Source organism: Clarias gariepinus, chromosome 8 (assembly GCF_024256425.1).
Source record: "Clarias gariepinus isolate MV-2021 ecotype Netherlands chromosome 8, CGAR_prim_01v2, whole genome shotgun sequence".
Lineage (NCBI taxonomy): Eukaryota > Metazoa > Chordata > Actinopteri > Siluriformes > Clariidae > Clarias > Clarias gariepinus.
The window spans coordinates 37,755,001-37,778,978 of record NC_071107.1 but is presented as its reverse complement, the minus strand read 5'-3'; the positions used below and the strand labels follow the sequence as shown (position 1 = coordinate 37,778,978).

Here is a 23,978-nt window from a genome sequence, read left to right as displayed (position 1 = left end):
CTGGTATTTTCTGGAGGCACACCAAACAATGCAACAAATGGTGTTGGCTCTACTATCTCTCCAAATACTCCAGAAAAAGTCTCAAAAATATTGGTCCAGAACATGTAGAGTCTTGGACAAGTCCAGAACATATGCAGCAGAGTTGCAGGAGCCTGTCTGCATCCGTCACATGTGGTGTCTATATCAGTTCTAATCTTAGAGAGTCTGACTTTTGACCAGTGTAGACGATGCACAATCTTAAATTGTATTACAGCATGTCTAAGGCAAATGGATGATGAGAAAATTCCTTGTATTATTTTGTGCCAGATTTCCTCTGAAATTGGTTCATCTAAATCTGTCTCCCATTTATTTCTGAGTAAGTCTAAGGGTGTTAAATCATACATACTGAGTATTTTATAAATCCTGTGTATAGTTTGTTTTTGGACTGATTTACATTCAAATATTGAATCCAATAAAGAAAGTGGAGGGCATGATGGGAAATTATTAGAATTCAATGCCACAAAGTTCCGAAGCTGCAAGTACCTATAAAAATGTGATTTGGGAATGTCGTATTTCTGCACCAACTGTTCGAAGGATGCAAAATTTCCATCAATATAGAGTTCAGACAATGAGACCAAACCCTTTCTAGCCCAAACTTTAAAGGCATCATCCATCATAGACGGAACAAACATGTAATGTTTAGCATTGGGGCAGCCTGTGGTAACTCCTTAAGGGAAAACGATAGTCTGAATTGATTCCAGATTTTAACTGAATGTATAACAACTGGATTAGAGGTCAAACTAGAGATTGGTTGAATAAATGGTATTTTAGAACACAATAATGCTATTAGAGAAGTGGGCCTAACTGAGGCCCCCTCCAGAATTGTCCAAATGGGGATTAATGTCATTATTTAACCAGAACAACAGCGCTCTTATATTGGCTGCCCAGTAATAATACATGAAATTTGGAAGTGCCATCCCTCCTTTCGCACGAGGTCTCTGCAGTATAATTCTTTTAATTCTTGGTGTTTTTTTGTTCAAAATAAAGGTTGAAACCTGATTATTTAATTTGGAGAAGTAAGATTTTGTTAAAAATAACGGAAGGCACTGAAAAATATACAAAAACTTTGGTGATACACTCATTTTTATTGTATTAATTCTTCCACCCAATGAGAGATGGAGGTGGTCCCAACGCTCAAGATCCTGTTTAAGATTGGATAAGAGAGGTGGATAATTGGCTCCGAACAAGTCTTTATGATCATGCGTAACCCAAATCCCAAGGTATTTAAATTTCTTAGGGCTAATCTTAAAGGGGAATTGAGCTTAAAGATGACAGACTGACCCCATCACCAACAGGCATTAGTTCACTTTTCTGGATGTTAACTTTATAGCCAGATATTTTGCCAAACTCTGTAAGTAGAGTCACTAACTTGGGTAAGTTTGTCAGGGGTTGTGACAAGTACAATAACATGTCGTCTGCATGAAGCGACACCTTATGTTCCAATCCCATATGTTCCGTTGAATACCCTGGATATCGGCTCTTTGTCTCAGAGTTAAAGCAAGTGGTTCCATTGCGACTGCAAATAGAAGTGGAGACAGAGGGCATCCCTGCCTCGTGCCACGTTGAAGCTCAAAATAAGCAGATATGCTGTTATTAGTACGCACAGCGGCTAATGGAGACGTGTATAAAAGTTTTATCCATGATATAAGCTCACGACCAAATCCAAACCTCTCCAGAGTATTAAAAAGATAACCCCATTCCACACGGTCAAATGCCTTTTCTGCATCCAATGAGAGAACTACCTCCGGTGTGCCAGGTGGGGAGGGGCCATAAAGAATATTCAAAAGTCGTCTGATGTTAAAAAAAGATTTAACGTGAGATTTTCTTCCAATTCAGCGACATTCACTGGGTCTATAGAAGGGATATGTATATTATTGAAAAAGTCCTCCAGGAAAAGAGGATCGACACATGAATCGGAAGTATATAGTGACTGATAATAATTTCGGAAACATGCATTAATTTTAAGGCTATCAGTATTTTTTAAACCTTGCTCATTGTTAATTACAGGGATAGACTGATTGGCAGTTCTTTGTTTTAGCTGATGAGCAAGTGTTCGCCCAGTCTTGTCCCCATGCTCATAGGACATATGTCTTGATTTAGAAAGAAGATATTCAGCCTGCCTTGTTGACAGGAGATCAAACTCAGTCTGCAAAAGTATACGCTTTTTCATTATGTCTGCAGAGGGTAGATAACTATATAGTCTATCTAGCTCCAGTATCTCATCAGCCAGTTCTTTAAAGCGTGCAGTGTCATTTTTATTCTTCTTTGCACAATATGAAATTATCTGGCCTCGTAAATATGCCTTAAGTGACTCCCATATAGTTGAAGAGGACATCCCTGGTGTTTGATTGATCTCAAGAAATAATGCAATCTCAGAGGAAATGAATTCAGTGAAAGCTTCCTCTGATAGAAGCAAGGAGTTTAACCTCCAGGGACGGTAGCTGGATTGTGTATTGGGGATACGCATTTTCATAATTAGGGGACCATGATCAGATATAACTATAGCTCCATAATGACATTTGGTAATAAAAGGAAGAAGTCTCTTGTCTAGGAAAAAAGCATCTATACGGGAAAAGGTCTTATGAACAGAAGAAAAGAAGGAATATTCTCTGGAAATTGGGTTACAAAACCGCCAAACGGAATCAGCCTCTACATTAGTCATAGTGGATGGTGTATTTTTCTTGATGAGTATGGCCACACCTCTAGCTTTTGAATTTAAATTGGAGTGATATATCTGTTCCGCCCAAATCCCTCCGAGCCGGAAATGATCCGTTGTACGTAAATGAGTCTCCTGAAGAAATGCGATGTCCGCATCAAGTTGTTTTAAATGTGCAAATACCTTTTTACGTTTCACGGGATGGTTAAGTGACTTAACATTCCAGCTCACGAAATTAACTGAACAGCCATTGAGCCCTTTAAAAGTTTGGATAGCCGTCATCTTAAGGGGAAGTATTTATATGTATGAAATCCATAAAAGCAACTTGAAAGTGAGTGAAAATTAACATGAACATCTGACAGAATAAGTCTGGTAGAAAAAAAAAACCCCGGATAAAACCCCACCCCCCTCCCCCCCATCACCTACAAGAACATGGTGAACAAAATACCCTGCAAAAACAAATCCACACATTAAGTGTTTGTGTTGGGAGCTCTACAGAGCCAACAGCTCACGCTCCCGCCAAACCCACCATACTAAAGTTACTCAAATAGCGCATTATGATATGTCGTAAAATCTGCGGAATAAGATAGTTATAACAATAGTAATAATAATGGTAATAACAATAAGAAAAACAGTTACCGTAAGCCTATTGACACCAGCAAAGGCAATAATATTAGACGCTTCTCTTAAACTGCAACTAATCAACACAAGCTCACAATTAAGGAAGAGCTATATTATTAATTAAAAGATATAATAAAATAGTAATAACAACAATAATAATGATGATAATAATAATAATAATACCAATAAAATGGCGGTAAACGCAGCCCTGGCCTTGGCAACACTCGCAGTATAATCCGGAAAGATGGCGACTGATTGTCCGTTAAATCTCAGCGGAGGCCGAGCGCGCGCACGGCTCGACACCTCGACACAGTCTTGGTGATAGTGAAGTCTGGACATGATGACACGCGCTTTTATATCCGATCTCATTTTTCAGCATTGTACTGTAACTCTTCAAACAATAATTATTTAAAATATGAATTATTTATATTTCTTTGAATATTGATACTAAAATTGGTGTAAGCTTCTAGAAGCATGTGACCTGTCAAAATTTTCTTAAGGCCTTTCACACAAAATTACTAATACAGTGGTTTTGTTTAAATGCTCCAAATTAGACACATTAGACCCTTATGTTATGTAGCCATAAAAAAAAACTGCTTTTTCAGTTAAAATTGATTTTTGTAATCTGCCAGATAATTATTGTTAACAGATATACCATTAAAAAGTGCTTTGTGTGAGAGATGTTTTTTTTTTTTGGTAAAAACTTAAAAAGTGTCTGTAACCATGTCAAATTTATGTTGCAATATCTTCATTATGCATTATAGAATAATACACTTTTTCAGGTTCATATCTTTTCATGTGAAATCTAAATTGGCCAAGTTTCATCTGAATGACAGTTAAGATCATTAAAAGATTTGATTTTTTTTTAAAAAAAAGGTACAGACACTAAAACATAAAACGGCATAAAATTGTATTTGGCAAATATGTTTCTTTTTATCCCATAAATGTGTATGAATATTTACACAAAATAAAGCATTGATTGGGAGATAAGAACCATTAATTATAATTAAAAAAATGTCAGGAGTCACAGGGAGTTTATAAAGACCATGACACAGAGATAAAACACCAACGAGCCATGTAGAATAACTGCATTTAAACATCGAAACCGATAGAGTGTAATGCATATACAAATTAAATAATACCTAGACTATAAAAAGACTACTGTACTTAACTACACTTTTATTTAAAAAATATATTTAATTTATAAAAAATATTTTAATTAATATATATATATATATATATATGAACTGAATGTTTTTCAATCTTGTACAGTGGAATGCTTTATTGGTTTTATGTAGACATTAATAAGGAGCTTTAAGCTAGAGGAAACTGTTCCTGGAGGAACCCATTTTTTTCCTCTTTATTTAAAACATACGGAAGCGAATAAAAAAGATCAAGGGACTTATCTCATAATTATGACTTACTATCTCATAATAATGAGATGGGGGGGGCAGTTTGTGGAAGGGGCATTTTAGTGCATGACATCTGAAATGAAAGTTACTGCATCCTTTGGATTGTGTATCCATGAAGCATCCCATATTGGTTTTGTTCCGAAGTGTTATGATGTGTGTGTAAGAGCCCTAACGCAGGTCTTTAGAGGGGGTCAGTGGAATAGGGGTTGTTGTGAGAGTGTTTATGATACACACGGGAGGACCTTTCGGTTTGGAGACAGCGGGGGATTATTAATCAGGAACTGCTTTCTCTCTCTCTCTCTCTCACTCCCTCTCTCTCTCACTCCCTCTCTCTCAGACAGTCAGAGGCTGGGGCTTTGCCTCTGTCTCTGAACAAAACACTTTCTCTGTCTGTCTGTCAGACTTTTCTGTGGACCTGCCCGTTCAGAATGTTGCAGAGTATGTATGCGTGGTTCTGCCCCTCGTACATCGTTACAGGTTGACCTGCTCCTGAAGGAAGAGAGACACTTCGAGGAGGACAGAATGTGCTTTTCCTCCTGAACAGTCTTAAGCACTTTAGAGACCTGTGCAGTGTTGACATACTAATGATAATATCTACCAGTATCAGGATCTCAGAATTATGACTTATTATCCCATAATTATATGATAGTAAGTCATAATTATGAGATCAGGATGTCATTATGTAATTATGACATAAGTCCCGTGTTTTTTTTTCTTTTATGAATGTAATGAGCTTCGGTCCAAACACAAAGTTATCATGAGATTGCGAAGCAGTAAACTTTCATACATGTTTTTTTTCTTTTATAAATATCATTAAGGCTTGCACTTCTGCAGCCACATTCCAACACGACCTGAGAACGCTTTCTCTGATGATTCAGGGGCTGAGAGGGTTAAACACGTGAGACACTGATTGTGGCTCTGATTAATAGGTCAGGGTGATTCTTGACCCTAAAATAAATAAATAATAATATCAACAGAACAGAAAACAACTAGATTTAAAAAGATAAAGAAAAATATATGATTACAAACACAATCTCTACTTCTGAGTATCTAATCTCTTCTTCACAAACAATAAGAGTGTTTTACTTAAGGAGCATTAAAGGACCACAGTCATTTATAAATGAAATTTAATAAAAAAAAATACACTCCTCTTTAAATCTTAAACTTATGAGTAATGTTTCCTAATCATTCATCAGGTATTTATTAATGTAACGATCATCAATAAACTCAAATATAATCACGACAAAATGGAAGGTAAACATTCCTACTAAAACACAATGATGATGAACAGAATCACAGGAAAATTATAATATGAAATAAAGACATAATCAGTGTGTGATTAATGAGCTGCTCACACATTCTCCCTTTGATCATCAACTGAGCAGTTATTGATGCTTTCATTTCAAATTAACCTGATCAACAAAAATGCTTACAAATAAAGTATTTACATATTATATATATATATATATTTATGTTTTAATATATTGTTCTTTAACCACCTTTGATTTTGCAAGTGTTTTGCATTTTTATCTGTTTTAATATTTTGTCCCTGTTGTTGTTGTTGTTGTGGTTTATTTCACTGGCCACCAGGTGGCAGCAGAGGGCGGTGCCTGGAGCCCGCTCCTGACCCCGCCCCCTTTCCCCTCTCTCTCTCTCTCTCACCTGGGTGACGCTCACAGGTGTCTCAGTGCAGTCAGTCTCAGCGCGCGCGCAGGCTCGGACTGTGTTTGTGCGTGTGAGTGAGAGCGCGTGCGAGTGTGTGTGTGTGTGTGCGCGCGTTCATCATGCAAGAGAACCCTGACGGTGAAGCGCGCGCGGTGTGTGCGTGAGGATCAAACGGCTGAGGCACATGGACTGCGCGCGAGATCACTAAGAGGCGCACTGCGGGGAAATCAGGTGTGTGTGTGTGTGTGTGTGTGTTTCACTTTCAGACTGTGGAGGCAACAATGTGTGTAATCAAGTGTTAAAGAACCTGAAGAGTTTGTGAGAAGTCACACTGACGGTGTGTGTGTGTGTGTGTGTGTGTGTGTGAGAGAGAGAGTGAGTGTGTGTGTGTGTGTGTGTGAGAGAGACAGTCCGTCACTTTTTCACTGCAGTAAACTTTGACACAGGAATGCAAAGTTTGTTCTTGTTTGTTTGTTTGTTTGTTTGTTTGTTTGCTTGTGACTGGACCCAGAGGTTGAGATGATCAGAGACTCTGGGGATCAGTGAGATTTAGACTGAACTTGAGTTGCAGACTTTCGCCCCAGTCTACATTTAAGGGTGTGACTGTGAGTTCATCTGCACAGGAATTTACACTGTTTTTTTAGACACACACACACACACACACACACACACACACACACACACAGTGTCTGATTGGGATTAAATTACAAGTCTAATCTAGTTCAATCTGACGAACCTGTTTTTCTCATCTGATCCTCTGCAGTGTGACGTTTCGCACCAACACACACCTGAGGTCCTCGTCTGTGACGCTGCGAAATATTCCAACGTTTTTACTGTTAGTTTCATTCTAGAGCCGTGACTTTAACTCGAAATCTCTTACTTAGTCGCCTCCGATTCAGTGTGTGTGTGTGTGTGTGTGTGATGGGGACGGGGACAGACTGTGATGATGACGGTGGTGTTGATGATAAAAAAAAAATAAATAGATAATTTATTTGAATTTGAAGGAAATTCCAGAGAACGAAGGTGGTGGTGATGATCATCATGATGGTGGTGACGTATCCGGTCTGATCATTAGTGTAGGACATCATAACAGTTAGTGAGTAATAGCTGTCATCAGGATCACACACACACACACACACACACACACACAAACCTGAAAACAGAGCAAAAAAACAAGGACACCTTGAGTTTCAGTTTTGAGCGATGTGTGTTTTATACAGACGGTGAAAACAGTTCCAATGAAAGATATCTTTTATCTTTCCATCAACTTCCTTCATCTGCCAGTGTGTGTGTGTGTGTGTGTGTGTGTGTGTGTGATGGAAAAGTGTTAGCTACTTTAGGATGGCAGACAGGAGTTTTTGCCATTCAGCTTTTGTGTGTTTGTGTGTGTGTGTGTGCGCACATATGCACATGCATGAGTGTGCATGCACGTGTGTTCGTGTGTGTGTCTCCGTGCGTGTGCATGTGACAGTGTGTTTCATAGTGTCCAAACCACGATGTCAAATCAGAAGCAAATTATTTGCTAGAAAGAATTTTAAAAAGTTTGCTTTTGTGCTTTGTGTGTGTGTGTGTGTGTGTGTGTGTGTGTGTGAGAGAGAGAGAGAGAGAGTTAGAGAGTGATACAGTCAGTAGGAGCAGTGTGGTGAGTGTATTGTTGTTGAAGGGTGTGTCTCTGTACCTGTTCATCTGCGTGTGTGGGCTTGTTCTCACTAAGATTCCCCCTGAGTTGAGCAGTGTGAGTGTGTGTGTGTCTGAGAGTTCACGTGTGTGTGTGTGTGTGTGTATGTGTGTATGTGTGTGTGTATTCTGACTCTAATCATTTGGTCCGTTTATCATTTTTAAAAATATTTTCCTCCCGATTTTCTCTCTATTTTTAATTGTGTACAATTCCTCCCCGTCACTAGGGGGCTCCACATTAAGGCTACTACCACCACTCAGTCAGGAGGGCAGAAGACTATCACATGTTTCCTCCAAACCAGGTGGTGTCACTGCTCACTCGCACACTGTTAGGGGCGGAGTAACACACTCAGAGGACAGCGCTATCCACTCCTTCCGCGTGCGCGAGCTCACAGACGCCCCTGATTGGCTGTAGAGTCGTGATTAATGTGGGAGCACTAAGTACCTCTCACCCCTCCCCTCTGAGAGAGCTCGGCCAATCAGCTCTCTCTAGACCTCCGGCTGCGAGAGGTTACAGCATCACCCGGGAACCGAACCAGCGATCTTCGGATAATAGGGTGTCAAAATCTAATGAACTTTTTACATTATTAGGCTAAAACTTAATAATTCCTAAAACTTAAAACTCATCAGGAACACACCAGAGTTTCTGCAGAAAATATAAACTACATGTTTCTTGTTGCAAAATACTCAAGTTTTACAAGTTTTACAAGTTTTACTTTGAGGCGGTGGTGGTGTAGTGGTTAACACTTTTAGTCACCTTGCACCTCCAGGGTCTGAGTTCGATTCCCAGCCAGACCTGATTCCCATCTCTGTGTGCATGGAGTGTGTATGTTCTCCCCGTGCTTGGTGACCATGCCCGAAGTCTCCTGGGATAGGCTCCGCCCCCTGCGACCCTGTATACAGAATAAAGCGATATAGTGTGTGTGTGTCTATGTGTGTTATGGTGTGTGTGTGTGTGTGTGTTAGGGTGTGTGTGTGTGTGTTAGGGTGTGTGTGTGTGTGTGTGTGTGTGTGTGTAAATGTATATTTTGGATATAAAACCCTTGGAGTGTGCTGTATATGAGACGATGTTTTCTATATTCTGGAGCTGATATAAGATGGTGTGTTATTATCACAGGTGTTTAGTAATGAGTTACATTTACTCTGTTACATTAACTTGAGTAACTTTTTGAAGTAAATGTTCTTCTATGAGTAGTTTTACTGCACCGGACTTGTAACTTGTACTTGAGTAGATTTGTGAAGAAGAAACACTCCTCTCACTCCCCTACATTCGGCTCCACTCGACTCGTTACTTTTATAACCGTTTGTTCTACACATGCAGCCGGTGGATCTACAGCATGACTGTTCCACCAATCAGATGCAGCAACAATAATCACATGACTTTACAGAAAAAGAATAACTTACTTGCAAAAGAACAGCTTCATACTGCAGTGTCTTCTCCATCTGCCAAAACACACACACACACTCCACATATATATACTGTGTGTGTGTGTGTGTGTGTGTGTATATATATAGTGTGTATATATATACACACACACACTAATATATAATTATTATAATTTCTAATAAAATGAATCAGACATTACAATGAAGAATAATCTTTGATGTGTGGTGATTGACAAGCTGTGACTGATGAGTTGTTACTAATCAGCTGTTATTGGTGATACCAGGTGTAATGTGTATAAAGTATTGGTACCCCTCTGCCCCAGCCGAGTCAGCCTCACTGAGCAGATGATATTTGTTGTTGCCCAGGTTTGTGGGGTCTAAAAGGGCTTTAGACAACACACACACACATACACACACACACACACACAAACACAACAATTTAATCGCTGACTAATTGATTTTACTCTCTCTCTCTCTCTGTTATACACACAGTATTAAACAGAAAACACTGATCAGATCTCACACTCCTCAGGCTGTGTTTTTTATACACACTGACATCTGATGCGTCGCTCATCATACAGAAACACAATTGCAAACTCTCTCCAGTGTGTACAGCTCATGACAAAAGCAGGGGGAAGATATATATATGTGTGTGTGTGTGTGTGTGTCTGTGTCTGTGTGTGTGTGTGTGTGTGTGTGCGCATTTACCTGGAGACCCAAAATCATACGGGTGTGTCTGATTTCCCTTCAGCACATTTGGACAAAGGCAACCGGAAAAATGGTATACAGACACACGCGCACACATGCACACGCACACACGCACACACACAACTGGACGACCCTAACACACACACACATTTAAATTTTGTGTAACTGATACAGCATGTTTAACAGTGCACTGTGACACGCAGCGCAGGAATAGAGCTAATTTGTGTGTGTGAGAGAGAGAGAGAGATGAGGTACAGTGATGTAGACACTAAGACTTACAAATTTAATATCATAATAATTTAATTGTAATAATTTTTAGGAAATAACACACTAAGGATGTGCTGTTAGAGGAAACGGAGGCGACGTCACCGTCACACACTCGTGTTTCTGTAGCGGAACATCTGGGTTTGTCAAAACACCACTGCAGAAAACCCTGGTCTTTACAGGGAGCACTACAACAGGTCCTGGTGTGCGTGTAAGGGTGTAACTGTGGTGGTGTGCAGCCGGTGTAGTTGTGCGGGTGTAGATGTGTAGTCTTGCGGGTGTAGTTGTGCGGGTGTAGATGTGTAGTCTTGCAGGTGTAGTTGTGCGGGTGTAGATGTGTAGTCTTGCGGGTGTAGTTGTGCGGGTGTAGATGTGTAGTCTTGCAGGTGTAGTTGTGCAGGTGTAAATGTGTAGACTTGTGGGTGTAGTTGTGCGGTTGTGGATGTGTAGTTGTGCGGGTGTAAATGTGTAGACTTGTGGGTGTAGTTGTGCGGGCGTAGATGTGTAGTCTTGTGGGTGTAGTTGTGCGGTTGTGGATGTGTAGTTGTGCGGGTGTAAATGTGTAGACTTGTGGGTGTAGTTGTGCGGGCGTAGATGTATAGTCTTGCGGTTTTAGATGTGTAGTTGTGCGGGTGTAGATGTGTAGTCTTGCGGGTGTAGATGTGTAGTCTTGTGAGTGTAGTTGTGCGGGTGTAGATGTGTAGACTTGTGGGTGTAGTTGTGCGGTTGTGGATGTGTAGTTGTGCGGGTGTAAATGTGTAGACTTGTGGGTGTAGTTGTGCGGGCGTAGATGTTTAGTCTTGCGGTTTTAGATGTGTAGTTGTGCGGGTGTAGATGTGTAGTCTTGCGGGTGTAGATGTGTAGTCTTGCGGGTGTAGTTGTGCGGGTGTAGATGTGTAGTCTTGCGGGTGTAGTTGTGCGGGTGTAGATGTGTAGTCTTGCGGGTGTAGTTGTGCGGGTGTAGATGTGTAGTCTTGCGGGTGTAGTTGTGCGGGTGTAGATGTGTAGTCTTGCGGGTGTAGTTGTGCGGGTGTAGATGTGTAGTCTTGCAGGTGTAGTTGTGCAGGTGTAAATGTGTAGACTTGTGGGTGTAGTTGTGCGGTTGTGGATGTGTAGTTGTGCGGGTGTAAATGTGTAGACTTGTGGGTGTAGTTGTGCGGGCGTAGATGTATAGTCTTGCGGTTTTAGATGTGTAGTTGTGCGGGTGTAGATGTGTAGTCTTGCGGGTGTAGATGTGTAGTCTTGTGAGTGTAGTTGTGCGGGTGTAGATGTGTAGACTTGTGGGTGTAGTTGTGCGGTTGTGGATGTGTAGTTGTGCGGGTGTAAATGTGTAGACTTGTGGGTGTAGTTGTGCGGGCGTAGATGTATAGTCTTGCGGTTTTAGATGTGTAGTTGTGCGGGTGTAGATGTGTAGTCTTGCGGGTGTAGATGTGTAGTCTTGCGGGTGTAGTTGTGCGGTTGTGGATGTGTAGTTGTGCGGGTGTAGATGTGTAGTCTTGCGGGTGTAGTTGTGCGGGTGTAGATGTGTAGTCTTGCGGGTGTAGTTGTGCGGGTGTAGATGTGTAGTCTTGCGGGTGTAGTTGTGCGCGAGTGTGTGCGCGTGCAAGAGTGTTTGTGAGAGTTTGTGAGAGAATTTGTGTATGCGGGTGAGTGTTTGAGAGTGCGTGCGAGGTTGCGAGCGAGTGTGTGTGAGTGTGTGCGAGTGAGTAAGTGACTCTGAGTGTGTGTGTAGGTTTTATGAACAGATTGAACCGTATAGGGAGTCAGCATGTTAGCATTCAGACAATAGCATTATTACAACTTCTGTGTGTGAATCTGTGTAGAGGTGTGTGTTTTAGGTGTGTATGTGTTTGGTATGTGTGTATTAGGTGTGTGTGTGTGTGTGTGTGTGTGTGTGTGTTGAAAATATTTTAAATTAATGTGACATTCCAACAACATTAAACATCACTAAGTTGTTCTGGTCATTAACTTAGTGTGAGTGCGTGTGAGTGCGTGTGTGTGAGTGTAAGTGTGTGTGTGGCCATGCTGTGTTATTTACACATGAACATTAGCTATTTGAATATATGGTGTTTAGCTGCTGCAATTGTCAGTTGAGCAGCAGTGTAATTTAGCCACCGCTAACCTGACGAGGCACACACAAACACAAACACACACACACACACACACACACACACACACACACACACACACACACACACCTTTGCTGTACATCACTTGTTTTTATTCTTAGCACGCAAAGATTAGCGACACAGTGATGATAACATGACTTAATTGACTGTGTGTGTGTGTGTGTGTGTGTGTGCGTCTCACACTAATGTGCCAACTAGCAGTTAACATATGACACCACACTCTTTAAAGGCCACACCCTCACACACGTGTCTCTGGGACACCGTAATGGATTGGACGGGCTTCAGATGATGCTGGAAAGTTCCAGATGGATCACCAGGTGAGCGCTGTTGCGTTTCTGCGCGGTGTGGAGACGAGCGCTCAAAGGTTAACCACTCAAAGTCTTATCACGGTGTCTCTGTTTGTTTTGGTTGTTCTCCATGGAGACAGAATGAGTCAGAGTGATGTAATCCGTGATGTAATTGGTCCGTGGTTTGTTTTCTGTGGGTAAAATTTTATTCCCTCAGATTTGGTCCATCCCATTTTTCGTTTACGCGGCAGCTCGCTAAAATCTAGCTAAACATTAAGTGTTCTGTGTGTTCACTGACATGCTAACTGATGCTAGCTACAACAATTTGGATACATTTGAATATAAAAAAATATACTCAGTGGTCAAATTCAGTAAATTTTATTTATTTAGTAAAATATCATCAAATAACTATTATAACTTTGTAGTAATAAATGACTATTATGGCATTTAAAAACCTCTTTTTGACCCTTTTGTACCCGAGCGTGTAGGTGAAGCCACAAAGTCTAATGAAGAAACTAAACCTCTTCTTTAAACTGAGACTGAAACACAAATTGTGTAAAGAACTCGTCTTTATAATCATTAAAGCTGTCAGTCATTTCTAAACCTCCCGTATTAAACTGAACCCTTCATTCTTGTCGCGTCTCCGCTGAGAGGATTTGTGTGTGTGTGTGTGTGTGTGTGTGTGTGTGTGTGTATCACACCTACAGTTCTCTTCTTTTTATAATATGTCAGAAGCTGTGCTCGAGCTGTTCACGTGGTCGCTGCGAAAATGTGAACAGTGTTGCTCAAGCTGGGGGACAAGCAAACGGGGAAAGGTGACGACATTTGGATTTTGCAAGTAGTACGATGTGATTTGCCGAAAAAGCAGCCGCACAGTATCCAGGTATAAATATTGAATTCTGATTGGCTAATCACTTTTATTTATAATCAGTGAATAATCATATGTACAGTGTTTTAATATTTCATTTCTATGCCAAATTTTTACATAATACACAGCATTATTAAAGTAAAGGGGGAGGGGGGTAAGGGGGGGGGGTTTACAGAGGGATGGGTCTTGTAATTTTTTTCAACCAGGCAGATGGTGTGTGTGCGGGTGTGCTTGTGTGTGCATGGTTGGGCGGGTGGGTTTGTGGGTGTGCGGGTGTGTGTGGGTGGGTGTCTGTGTGGTTGTGCGGGAGGAGGTTTGTTGGTGTGCGGGTGGGTGTGTGTTTAAGATTAATAAATGGTGTTTGTAGAATAGGGTTGTGCCGATAGACGATACTATTGTCTATCGACGATAGTCTCGTCTATCGACGATAGTCAGCTATATGGACGATACAGATGTCGCCATTAAAAACCCACGTTTCAAGAAAAGGAATCCCGTGACTTGCCACGGCTGCGCACGGCAAGCTGTGAAAATGCCCTTCATTACCTGTAGGGGGCAGTCGTGTTTCAGTCTGAAGTATTGTGTGTCTACTGAAGCCGAAAATGTGTTCTCTCTCCTAGTCACCCATTGACAGCAAGCGACAGAGCTCATAAACGTGTCGAGCTCAAACTGTAAATACTGATATGTATTAATTCTTCATTTTCTTCTCTCCTTCAGTGATGATACTTCTTCGACGGCGCTTTCTTCATTCAGTATAATTATTATTAGTAGTACTGCTCCGAATTTATTATTGTGATTTTTCCTTATTATTATTGTAACGCACCCGCGCGTGTGTGCAAAAAAACTACAATGAGGTATGATATGTTAGCCTAAAACAATTGTTTTATTGTGTTTATGCGCTTTAAATATACACTAAACAATAAACACTGCCTTGTGCAAAGTGAAAGTGAGTTGCGCGTGCAACTTTTTGATCAAAAGGCTGATAAACGCGTGCGCAGATATGAGCAGATTTATCGATAAAACAACAGACATGAAATGAAAAAAAAAAATAACCACAAAAATATGTACTACTCTCTGAATACAACGCGACAGCACGCAGAATCCCTGGGCTTTGACTACTATCGTGTATCGGCGATCTTACAGGCTGACGATAGGACGATATGACAATGGGCATTATCGCGCAACCCTATTGTAGAACTGTTGTATAAAAGTGATTTCACACTCAAGGTCATGCTGTCGTACTAAATATCAGCACAGCCAGGATGCAGTTTAGGCGCGAGGGCGTGGTCGTGTACTGAAGATATTAAAGCTGTGTCGATATTCAGTACAACAGCGTGGCCTCCTGTGATATCGCTTTTATACAACAGTTTTATAAACACCATTTATTATCAACAGATTATGATGTTTCTTTATTAAGTGTGAGTGAGTGTGTGAGTAAGTGTGTTTGTGTGCGCGCGTGCGAGTGTTTGTGTGCGCGCGTGCGAGTGTTTGTGTGCGCGAGTGTTTGTGTGTGTGCGCGCGAGTGTTTGTGTGTGCGTGTGCGCGCGAGTGTTTGTGTGTGCGTGTGCGCGCGAGTGTTTGTGTGTGCGTGTGCGCGCGAGTGTTTGTGTGTGCGTGTGCGCGCGAGTGTTTGTGTGTGCGTGTGCGCGCGAGTGTTTGTGTGTGCATGCGCGCGCGAGTGTTTGTGTGCGCGTGTGTGCGCGAGTGTTTGTGTGTTTGTGCGCGCACGTGCGTGTTTGTGTGGGTGTGCTTGTGTGCGAGTGGGTGTGTGGGTGGAGGTTTGTGGATGTGCGGGTGTGCGTGGGTGGATGTCTGTTCTATCACTGACTCACTTTCACTCTAAACTCTTCAGTTCTTTATGTTCGTCTGTTTTCAGCTCTGCTAACGTGCTAGCTACAGTAGCATTCAAGTTCATTTAACTTCTTTACTGGACGTACAAACGAGAAACTCACGATGCAACATGTGTGTGATAATTTTCGGTTGTCTCTAAGTTATTGTGTGTGTGTGGTTGCAGCGTAAAACTTACTTTTTTACTACAGACAGACTGAGATGTCTGGGAGATGCAGGAGGTGTTGCTGTGAGGTGATAACACTGAGTGAGGGTGCAAAATAAAGTGTGTGTGTGTTCGAGAGAGAGAGAGAGAGAGAGAGAGAGAGAGAGAGACAGGGAGAGAGAGAATGCTTTCTCAGGTTTACAGTCTTTTGTGATGCATCGTGTGTGTGTGTGTGTGTGTGTGTGTGTGTGTGTGTGTGTTGAGAGCTTTTTAATCCTGATCAAGCTTGAAGTACCTTTCCACACCCTTTTCCCAAACAATACTCCTGTCTCTCTCTCTCCCTGTCTCTCTCTCTCCCTGTCTCTCTCTCTCCCTGTCTCTCTCTCTCTCTCTCTCTCTCTCTCTCTCTCTCTCTCTCTCTCTCTCTCTCTCTCTCTCTCTCTCCCTGTCTCTCTCTCCGTCTCTCTCTCTCCCTGTCTCTCTCTCTCTCCCTGTCTCTCTCTCCGTCTCTCTCTCTCCCTGTCTCTCTCTCTCTCTCTCTCTCTCCCTCTCTCTCTCTCTCTCCCTGTCTCTCTCTCTCTCCCTCTCTCTCTCTCTCTCTCTCTCTCTTTCTCTCTCTCTCCCTGTCTCTCTCTCTCTCTCTCCCTGTCTCTCTCTCTCTCTCTTTCTCTCTCTCTCCCTGTCTCTCTCTCTCTCTCTCTCTCTCTCTGTATTTCAGATTATTAACCTTATGCATGAGAATGTGTCAGGGCATGATAATGTCTGTTTATTAAGTTTGTGTGTGTGTGTTTGTGGAGTAAAGGGTGGAGTGTGTGTGTGACTGCAGACTTAGGAATGAAGGGAGAGGTTCTGTGCAGCTGCATGTTCTAAATCACATTCTGTCCTAAAATGGTACAGTAGGTCCACTGCGGCACTGCTACATACTTTTTACACACACACACACACACACACACACACACACAGTTTGGTTTGCGGTTCAGCCGTCTCTTGTGCTAGCTGTGAAGGCTTTGTTGTGGCTGCTGAACGTGCAACCAGCCTTAACCACCACTAAACATAAACGTCCCTGTGAACGGTGATCGAGTCGTTGCTATGGAAACCATATCAAATCAGAGTGAGCACATTAATATAAACCTGCACTAGTGTCACAGCTGCTGTTATCGAGAATTAATCAACACCTTCTGACCAATCAGAGCGCAGGGTTCAGCAGGCTGTGGTGTATCTCATTAGTAGTACTAATAATAATAGCCGTATAGAATAGTTGTAACTAACTGTAAATTTTCTCCACCAGGTGGCGTAATGTCGAGCGGCCGTGAGTCGGTGGGGGATTTGATTCCCAAGGACATGCTGGAGGTTTTTGCCCAGGAGCGACAGAGTAAGCGGGGCAAGCGATCACGGAAGCGACACTCTATTGGCCGAGCGTTCAGCTGGTTCAAAGGTCGCCGCAGGAAAAACTTTCGTCCAAACAAAGACATAAACATCGACCTGCTCACACCTGGATTACCTGTGCCCCTCCCACTGCCTTCAACCATCACAGGTAAACAATAACACCTGTACGTCACGCTGTGAACATATCAACACCTGTACGTGACACGGCACACACAAGTAAAGCGCATGAGCTGCATCTGGGGAAAACCTTAACACGGGGAAACATCTGCACGCGGGGAAACATCTGCACGCGGGAAAAACATCTGCACGCGGGGAAACATCTGCACGCGGGAAAAACATCTGCACGCAGCTGACTTCTATCGCTTAACATACATAAAAATACCTACAGCAACCATGAATAAGCCTGACTGTTTAACTACCTCTCACTCCACCCAAGGGAAAATACCTTTACCTACAGGCAACACCTGTCCGATTACACACAGGAACGTTTCTCTGCAGATATTTTTAACTTTCTGAGATTCTGCTTCACATGAAAGTAGTTTTATTTAAAAATCAACAACTAAAATTAAATGAAAATTTAAAATTAGCTGTATTTGATCTTTGTTGATGGAGATTAGCTGTGTGGAGGCGGGGTTTAGCTATGTGGAGGCGGAGTTTAGCTGTGTCAAGGCGGAATTTAGCTATGTGGAGGCGGAGTTTAGATGTGTGGAGGCAGAGTTTAGCTGTGTCGAGGCGGAGTTTTGCTGTGTTGAGTGTGCGGAGGCGGGGTTTAGCTATGTTAGGCGTGTGGAGGCGGGGTTTAGCTGTGTTCGGTCTGTGGAGCGGGGGGCTTAGCTGTGTTGAGTGTGCGGAGGCGGGGTTTAGCTATGTTAGGTGTGTGGAGGCGGGGTTTGTCTGCGTTCAGTGTGTGGAGGCGGGGTTTGTCTGTGTTCAGTGTGTGGAGGCGGGGCTTAGCTGCGTTTGGTCTGTGGAGGCGGGGCTTAGCTGTGTTGAGTGTGCGGAGGCGGGGTTTAGCTATGTTAGGCGCGTGGAGGCGGGGTTTGTCTGCATTCAGTGTGTGGAGGCGGGGTTTGTCTGTGTTCTTATTGGACAGATGTGGCTTGTGCAGATGTTCAGAGGTGATTTAATAATAACTCCAGCTGTGTAATGTGACACACGAGACTGTTCCAAGGAATCTGGATGAAGTAATGAAGTCTCTGTAGCGCCGCCTGGTGTAGGGAACACTCGTAATGCCCCGGGGCAGGAGCATGCTTAGGCACCGTGGGAACAGTGTGAATGAGCAAGTGTGTGTGTGTGTGTGTAGGTGTGTGTGTGTATGTGTGTCTGTGTGCGCGCATCCTATAACCCCAGGCTTTGTTTTTTTTTTTTTGTTGTTTTTTAGAACACTGTGTTTTTTAGAACACAGCTCAGACCCGTTGGGTTCTCTGTCCTGGTGTTCTAGAACTCTGTGACATGCTGGAGCTCAGACCCGTTGGGTTCTCTGTCCTGGTGTTCTAGAACCCTGTGACATGCTGGAGCTCAGACCCGTTGGGTTCTCTGTCCTGGTGTTCTAGAACCCTGTGACATGCTGGAGCTCAGACCCGTTGGGTTCTCTGTCCTGGTGTTCTAGAACCCTGTGACGTGCTGGAGCTCAGACCTGTTGTTGAGGGAAACGCTGTAGTGTAAAAACCACATGGAACAGACAACAAGGGAAAGATTTAATCAACATACTGGAGTTCAGACTCCCACAGAATTAATTACACACACACACACACACACACACACACACACACACACACACACACACTGCGTTCCACAGAACCAGAGGGAATGTTGGTTTCTGTTTGTTTTAACACCCAGACAACAGAACGTTCTGGTTTGTGATTTCCCATAATGCCCTGCAGCGTGTTTGCTTTTTGTGGGCGTCACATTTGAACAGTGTGACTCATCAGTCTGACCTTCGACCTCTGCAAGATTATACACACACACATAGGGACAACCTTGGTGTGCTAGTCTAGTCTGTGGTAAGTGGCGTGTGTGTGTGTGTGTGTGTGTGTGTGTGTGTGTGTGTGTGTGTGTGAGCTTTGTGATAATGGACCGTTACTGACCTTGTTAATATTAAAGAGAAAGAAAGAAAAATATTAGTGTGTGTTCAAATCAAAATGGAAATCCCCCATCATCAGCGCGCACACACACACACACACACACACACACACACACACACACACACCCGCACACACACACAAGCGTGAGCAGTAGGGTGTAAACCTGTTCCTGTGGCTTTGCCAAGACATGACGCTCCTGAGTGGGAACGTAAACCTTGAGAGGTTGTAAGGAATGTCTCCGTGTGTGTGTGCGCTTGCGCGTCTGTGTGTGTGTGTGTGTGTGTGTGTGTGTGTGTGTGTGTGTGTGTGTGTGCGCGCGTTATCACCACATTGCTGTAACTCAGGCAGGTTTTAGTAGAAGAACCACACCTTAAAGTTTGTCCTGAATTGCTTCATGCAGGAGGCACAATCCATCCACACACACACACACACACACACACACACTCCCACACACACACACACTCACACACACACACGCTCACACACACACACGCACACACACACACACACACACTCACACACACACACACACACACCCACACACACAGCCACACACACACACACACACACACAGCCACACACACACACTCACACACACACACACACACACACACACACACACACAGTCCCACACACACACAGTCCCACACACACACAGCCACACCCAGCCCTTCATACAAACACCCTTGCATGCATGGCTACAAGAACAAACTGTAATATCTCTAAACAACATTATAATAAACCATAACAATAAATAAGCTCCGAGTTCAGGTTACTGGAGGCGCGCGTGTGTGTGTGTGTGTGTGTGCGCGTGTGTGTGTGCGCGTGTGTGTGCGCGTGTGTGTGTGCGCGCGTGTGTGTGTGTGTGTGTGTGTGTGTGTGTGAGAGAGAGATGGTGAGAGAGCTACAGCGGGGCTTTGATGTTTGTGCAGTAGACTGTCAGACTGCTAAACACAGACAGGAGCAGCACAGAACCCGTCTGGAGGGCCGCGGTGTAAACACTGTCACTCACACACGTCTGGTTTGGGCCTCAGGACTGGAGCTGAGAATTTGAGAACCCAAAGCAGATACTTGGAGAACCCTGATTTGATAGATGTAGAATCCTGAGCTGAATTTTGTAAAGTAGAACCATTACATCATTAGCAGTCTGGAACTCTGGCCTGTTAGTTTGGAACCCTGGATGATGATTAGTGCAAAAGCATAAAACACGCGGTGATCTCCGATAGAGCTCAGGTTCCACGCGGTGATCTCCGACAGAGCTCAGGTTCCACACGGTGATCTCAGACAGAGCTCAGGTTCCACGCAGTGATCTCCGACAGAGCTCAGGTTCCACGCGGTGATCTCCGACAGAGCTCAGGTTCCACGCGGTGATCTCCGACAGAGCTCAGGTTCCACGCGGTGATCTCAGACAGAGCTCAGGTTCCACGCAGTGATCTCCGACAGAGCTCAGGTTCCACGCGGTGATCTCCGACAGAGCTCAGGTTCCACGCGGTGATCTCCGACAGAGCTCAGGTTCCACGCGGTGATCTCCGACAGAGCTCAGGTTCCACGCGGTGATCTCAGACAGAGCTCAGGTTCCACGCGGTGATCTCCGACAGAGCTCAGGTTCCACGCGGTGATCTCCGACAGAGCTCAGGTTCCACGCGGTGATCTCCGACAGAGCTCAGGTTCCACGCGGTGATCTCCGACAGAGCTCAGGTTCCACACGGTGATCTCAGGCAGAGCTTAGGTTCCACACGGTGATCTCAGGCAGAGCTTAGGTTCCACACGGTGATCTCAGGCAGAGCTTAGGTTCCACACGGTGATCTCAGACAGAGCTCAGGTTCCACGCGGTGATCTCAGACAGAGCTCAGGTTCCACGCGGTGATCTCAGACAGAGCTCAGGTTCCACGCGGTGATCTCAGACAGAGCTCAGGTTCCACGCGGTGATCTCAGACAGAGCTCAGGTTCCACGCGGTGATCTCAGACAGAGCTCAGGTTCCACGCGGTGATCTCTGACAGAGCTCAGGTTCCACGCGGTGATCTCAGACAGAGCTCAGGTTCCACATGGTGATCTCAGACAGAGCTCAGGTTCCACGCGGTGATCTCAGACAGAGCTCAGGTTCCACGCGGTGATCTCAGACAGAGCTCAGGTTCCACGCGGTGATCTCAGACAGAGCTCAGGTTCCACGCGGTGATCTCAGACAGAGCTCAGGTTCCACGCGGTGATCTCAGACAGAGCTCAGGTTCCACATGGTGATCTCACACAGATAAAGTCGGGTTCTGATCAGCTCACAGATCTACACAAGCAGCGGCACGGTAACGGTAAATGAGGTTCTTTAGGTTCTGCAGCGTTGCAGGTTCGGACCTCCAGAACAGACTGTACTGTTCATATCATGTTCTAGAGCCGGGCCTGAGAACTGCACTCGGGGTCTCCTTGCGTGTCTTTTCCCAACACACCGCAGTGAGAGCCTGAAGCGGTGTTGCTGTGTGTGTGTGTGTGTGTGTGTGTGTGTGTGTGTGTGTGTGTGTGTGTGTGTAATGTAAATAAGGGCGTACATGTTCTGCTCAAACACAGCCACGGAAATCAAACACACCGTTCAACTGTTCAGAAGTTCTGCAATTAATCAAGCTTGTGTGTGTGTGTGTGTGTGTGTGTGTGTGTGTGTTACGTTTCTGCACACCGGCGCCTTCTTCAGGACGAGGAGGTTTTACACGTCTGTGTTTATCCATTAACGTCACAAGACACGTTTTATTGTTTTTGTTTATCGCATTTCACGTGAGAGAAGAGAGAGTCTGGTGATGGGACGAGTGTATTAACGACCTCCAAATCTCTAATGAGTGTGTGTGTGTGTTGCAGCTACACACACACACACACACACACACACACTCATTAGAGATTTGGAGGTCGTTAATAACTACAAAGCTGTAATTGTTAAGACGCTACAGTGTATGTGTGAGTCGTATCGCAACACCGCAGCAGGCATCCTCTTCCTGTAACAGTACACCTCATCAGGTTTTATGGTGTGTGTGTGTGTGTGTGTGTGTGTGTGTCTGTGTGTCTGTGTATTTGTGCGTGTGTGTTTTCTATCTGATCTGTGTGTGATGTTTGCTCTCAGGACGTGTGATGACGTTAACCTGATCCAGACGTGATCACTTACTGATGAATAGATTTTTTAATCACTGAGCGGCAGCTGTGTGTGTTTGATGTTCGACCCTGAGAGTCGCAGCATGTTAATGATTAATCGGATTTGCGCACACGCGCGCACACACACACACACACACACACACACACACACGTATCCAGTGTCCTGTGTTTGAGTTCATTATTCTCCATCCTGTGGAACAGAATCTCCTTCCTTCAGGAAATCGACGCTGCAGTGTGAACAAAAGCTGATCTCAGGTGGAGGATAAACACGGTGGCGGTGTGACGCTGTGTGTGTCTGTGTGTGTGTCTGTGTCTGTGTGTGTCGCTATGGTTTAAAACTCATCTGTTTTCATGAAACACTGCCGAAGGAAGTTATAATATGCAAAGGAAAAAGCCTGTGAGGGATGCTCTGTGTGTGTGTGTGTGTGTGTGTGTGTGTGTGTGTGTTCAAACCCACAATGAGTCCTGTTCCCTTGCATTCATCTGCCCATTTGTGTCTATGCTTCATCACTTTGGACATTCCGGTCATTCCTGAACAGTGTTGAGAGACACAGGGGGAGGGAGAGAGAGAGACACAGTGGGGGGGAGAGACACGGGGAGAGAGAGAGAGACACAGAGGGGAGAGAGAGAGAGACACGGGGGGGGAGACACGGGGAGAGAGAGAGAGACACAGAGGGGAGAGAGAGAGAGAGACACAGCGGGGAGAGAGAGAGAGACACAGAGGGGAGAGAGAGAGAGACACAGAGGGGAGAGAGAGAGAGACACAGAGGGGAGAGAGAGAGAGACACAGGGGGGAGAGAGAGAGAGACACGGGGGGAGAGAGAGAGAGACACAGGGGGGAGAGAGAGAGAGACACAGGGGGGAGAGAGAGAGAGACACAGGGGGGAGAGAGAGAGACACAGGGGGGAGAGAGAGAGAGAGACACAGGGGGGAGAGAGAGAGAGAGACACAGGGGGGAGAGAGAGAGAGAGACACAGGGGGGAGAGAGAGACACAGGGGGGAGAGAGAGACACAGGGGGGAGAGAGAGAGAGAGAGACACAGGGAGGAGAGAGAGAGAGACACAGCGGGGAGAGGGGGAGAGACACAGGGGGGGGAGAGACACGGGGGAGAGAGAGAGACACGGGGAAGAGGGAGAGAGTCACAGGGGGAAGAGGGAGAGAGTCACAGGGGGAAGAGGGAGAGAGTCACAGGGGGAAGAGGGAGAGAGACACAGGGGGGGAAGAGGGAGAGAGACACAGGGGGGGGAGAGAGAGAGAGACACAGGGGGGGGAGAGAGAGAGAGAGACACAGGGGGAGGGAGAGAGAGAGACACAGGGGAGGGAGAGAGAGAGAGAGACACAGGGGGAGGGAGAGAGAGAGAGACACAGGGGGAGGGAGAGAGACAAGGGGGAAGAGAGAGAGACAAGGGGGGGAAGAGAGAGAGACAAGGGGGGCAAGAGACAAGGGGAGACAGGGGGGGACAGGGAGACAGGGGGGGACAGAGAGACAGGGGGGACAGAGAGAGACACGGAGGCGAAGAGAGAGAGACAGAGGGAAGAAACAAGGGGGCAGAAAGAGAGACGGGTGGAGAGAGAGAGAAAGACAGGGGGAGAGAGAGACAAAGAGAGAGAGACAGGAGAGAGAGAGACACGGGGGGGGAGAGACACGGGGAGAGAGAGAGAGACACAGAGGGGAGAGA

At 44.6% G+C, this 23,978-nt stretch overlaps 1 protein-coding gene across 2 annotated transcripts in view; it reads left to right on the top strand.

Annotated features, from left to right (window-relative positions):
- Window positions 1-6,432: 6,432 nt before the first annotated feature.
- The window catches only part of si:dkey-157l19.2 (uncharacterized protein KIAA1522 homolog), a 28,410-nt gene continuing 10,864 nt past the window's right edge, over window positions 6,433-23,978 (top strand). For both annotated transcript variants that reach the window (XM_053502027.1, XM_053502028.1), the window contains exons 1-2: window positions 6,433-6,624; window positions 16,991-17,236. In XM_053502027.1, the coding sequence (XP_053358002.1) occupies window positions 16,999-17,236 (238 nt within the window). In that variant the 5' untranslated portion in view covers window positions 6,433-6,624; window positions 16,991-16,998. The remainder of the gene's footprint in view (window positions 6,625-16,990; window positions 17,237-23,978) is intronic.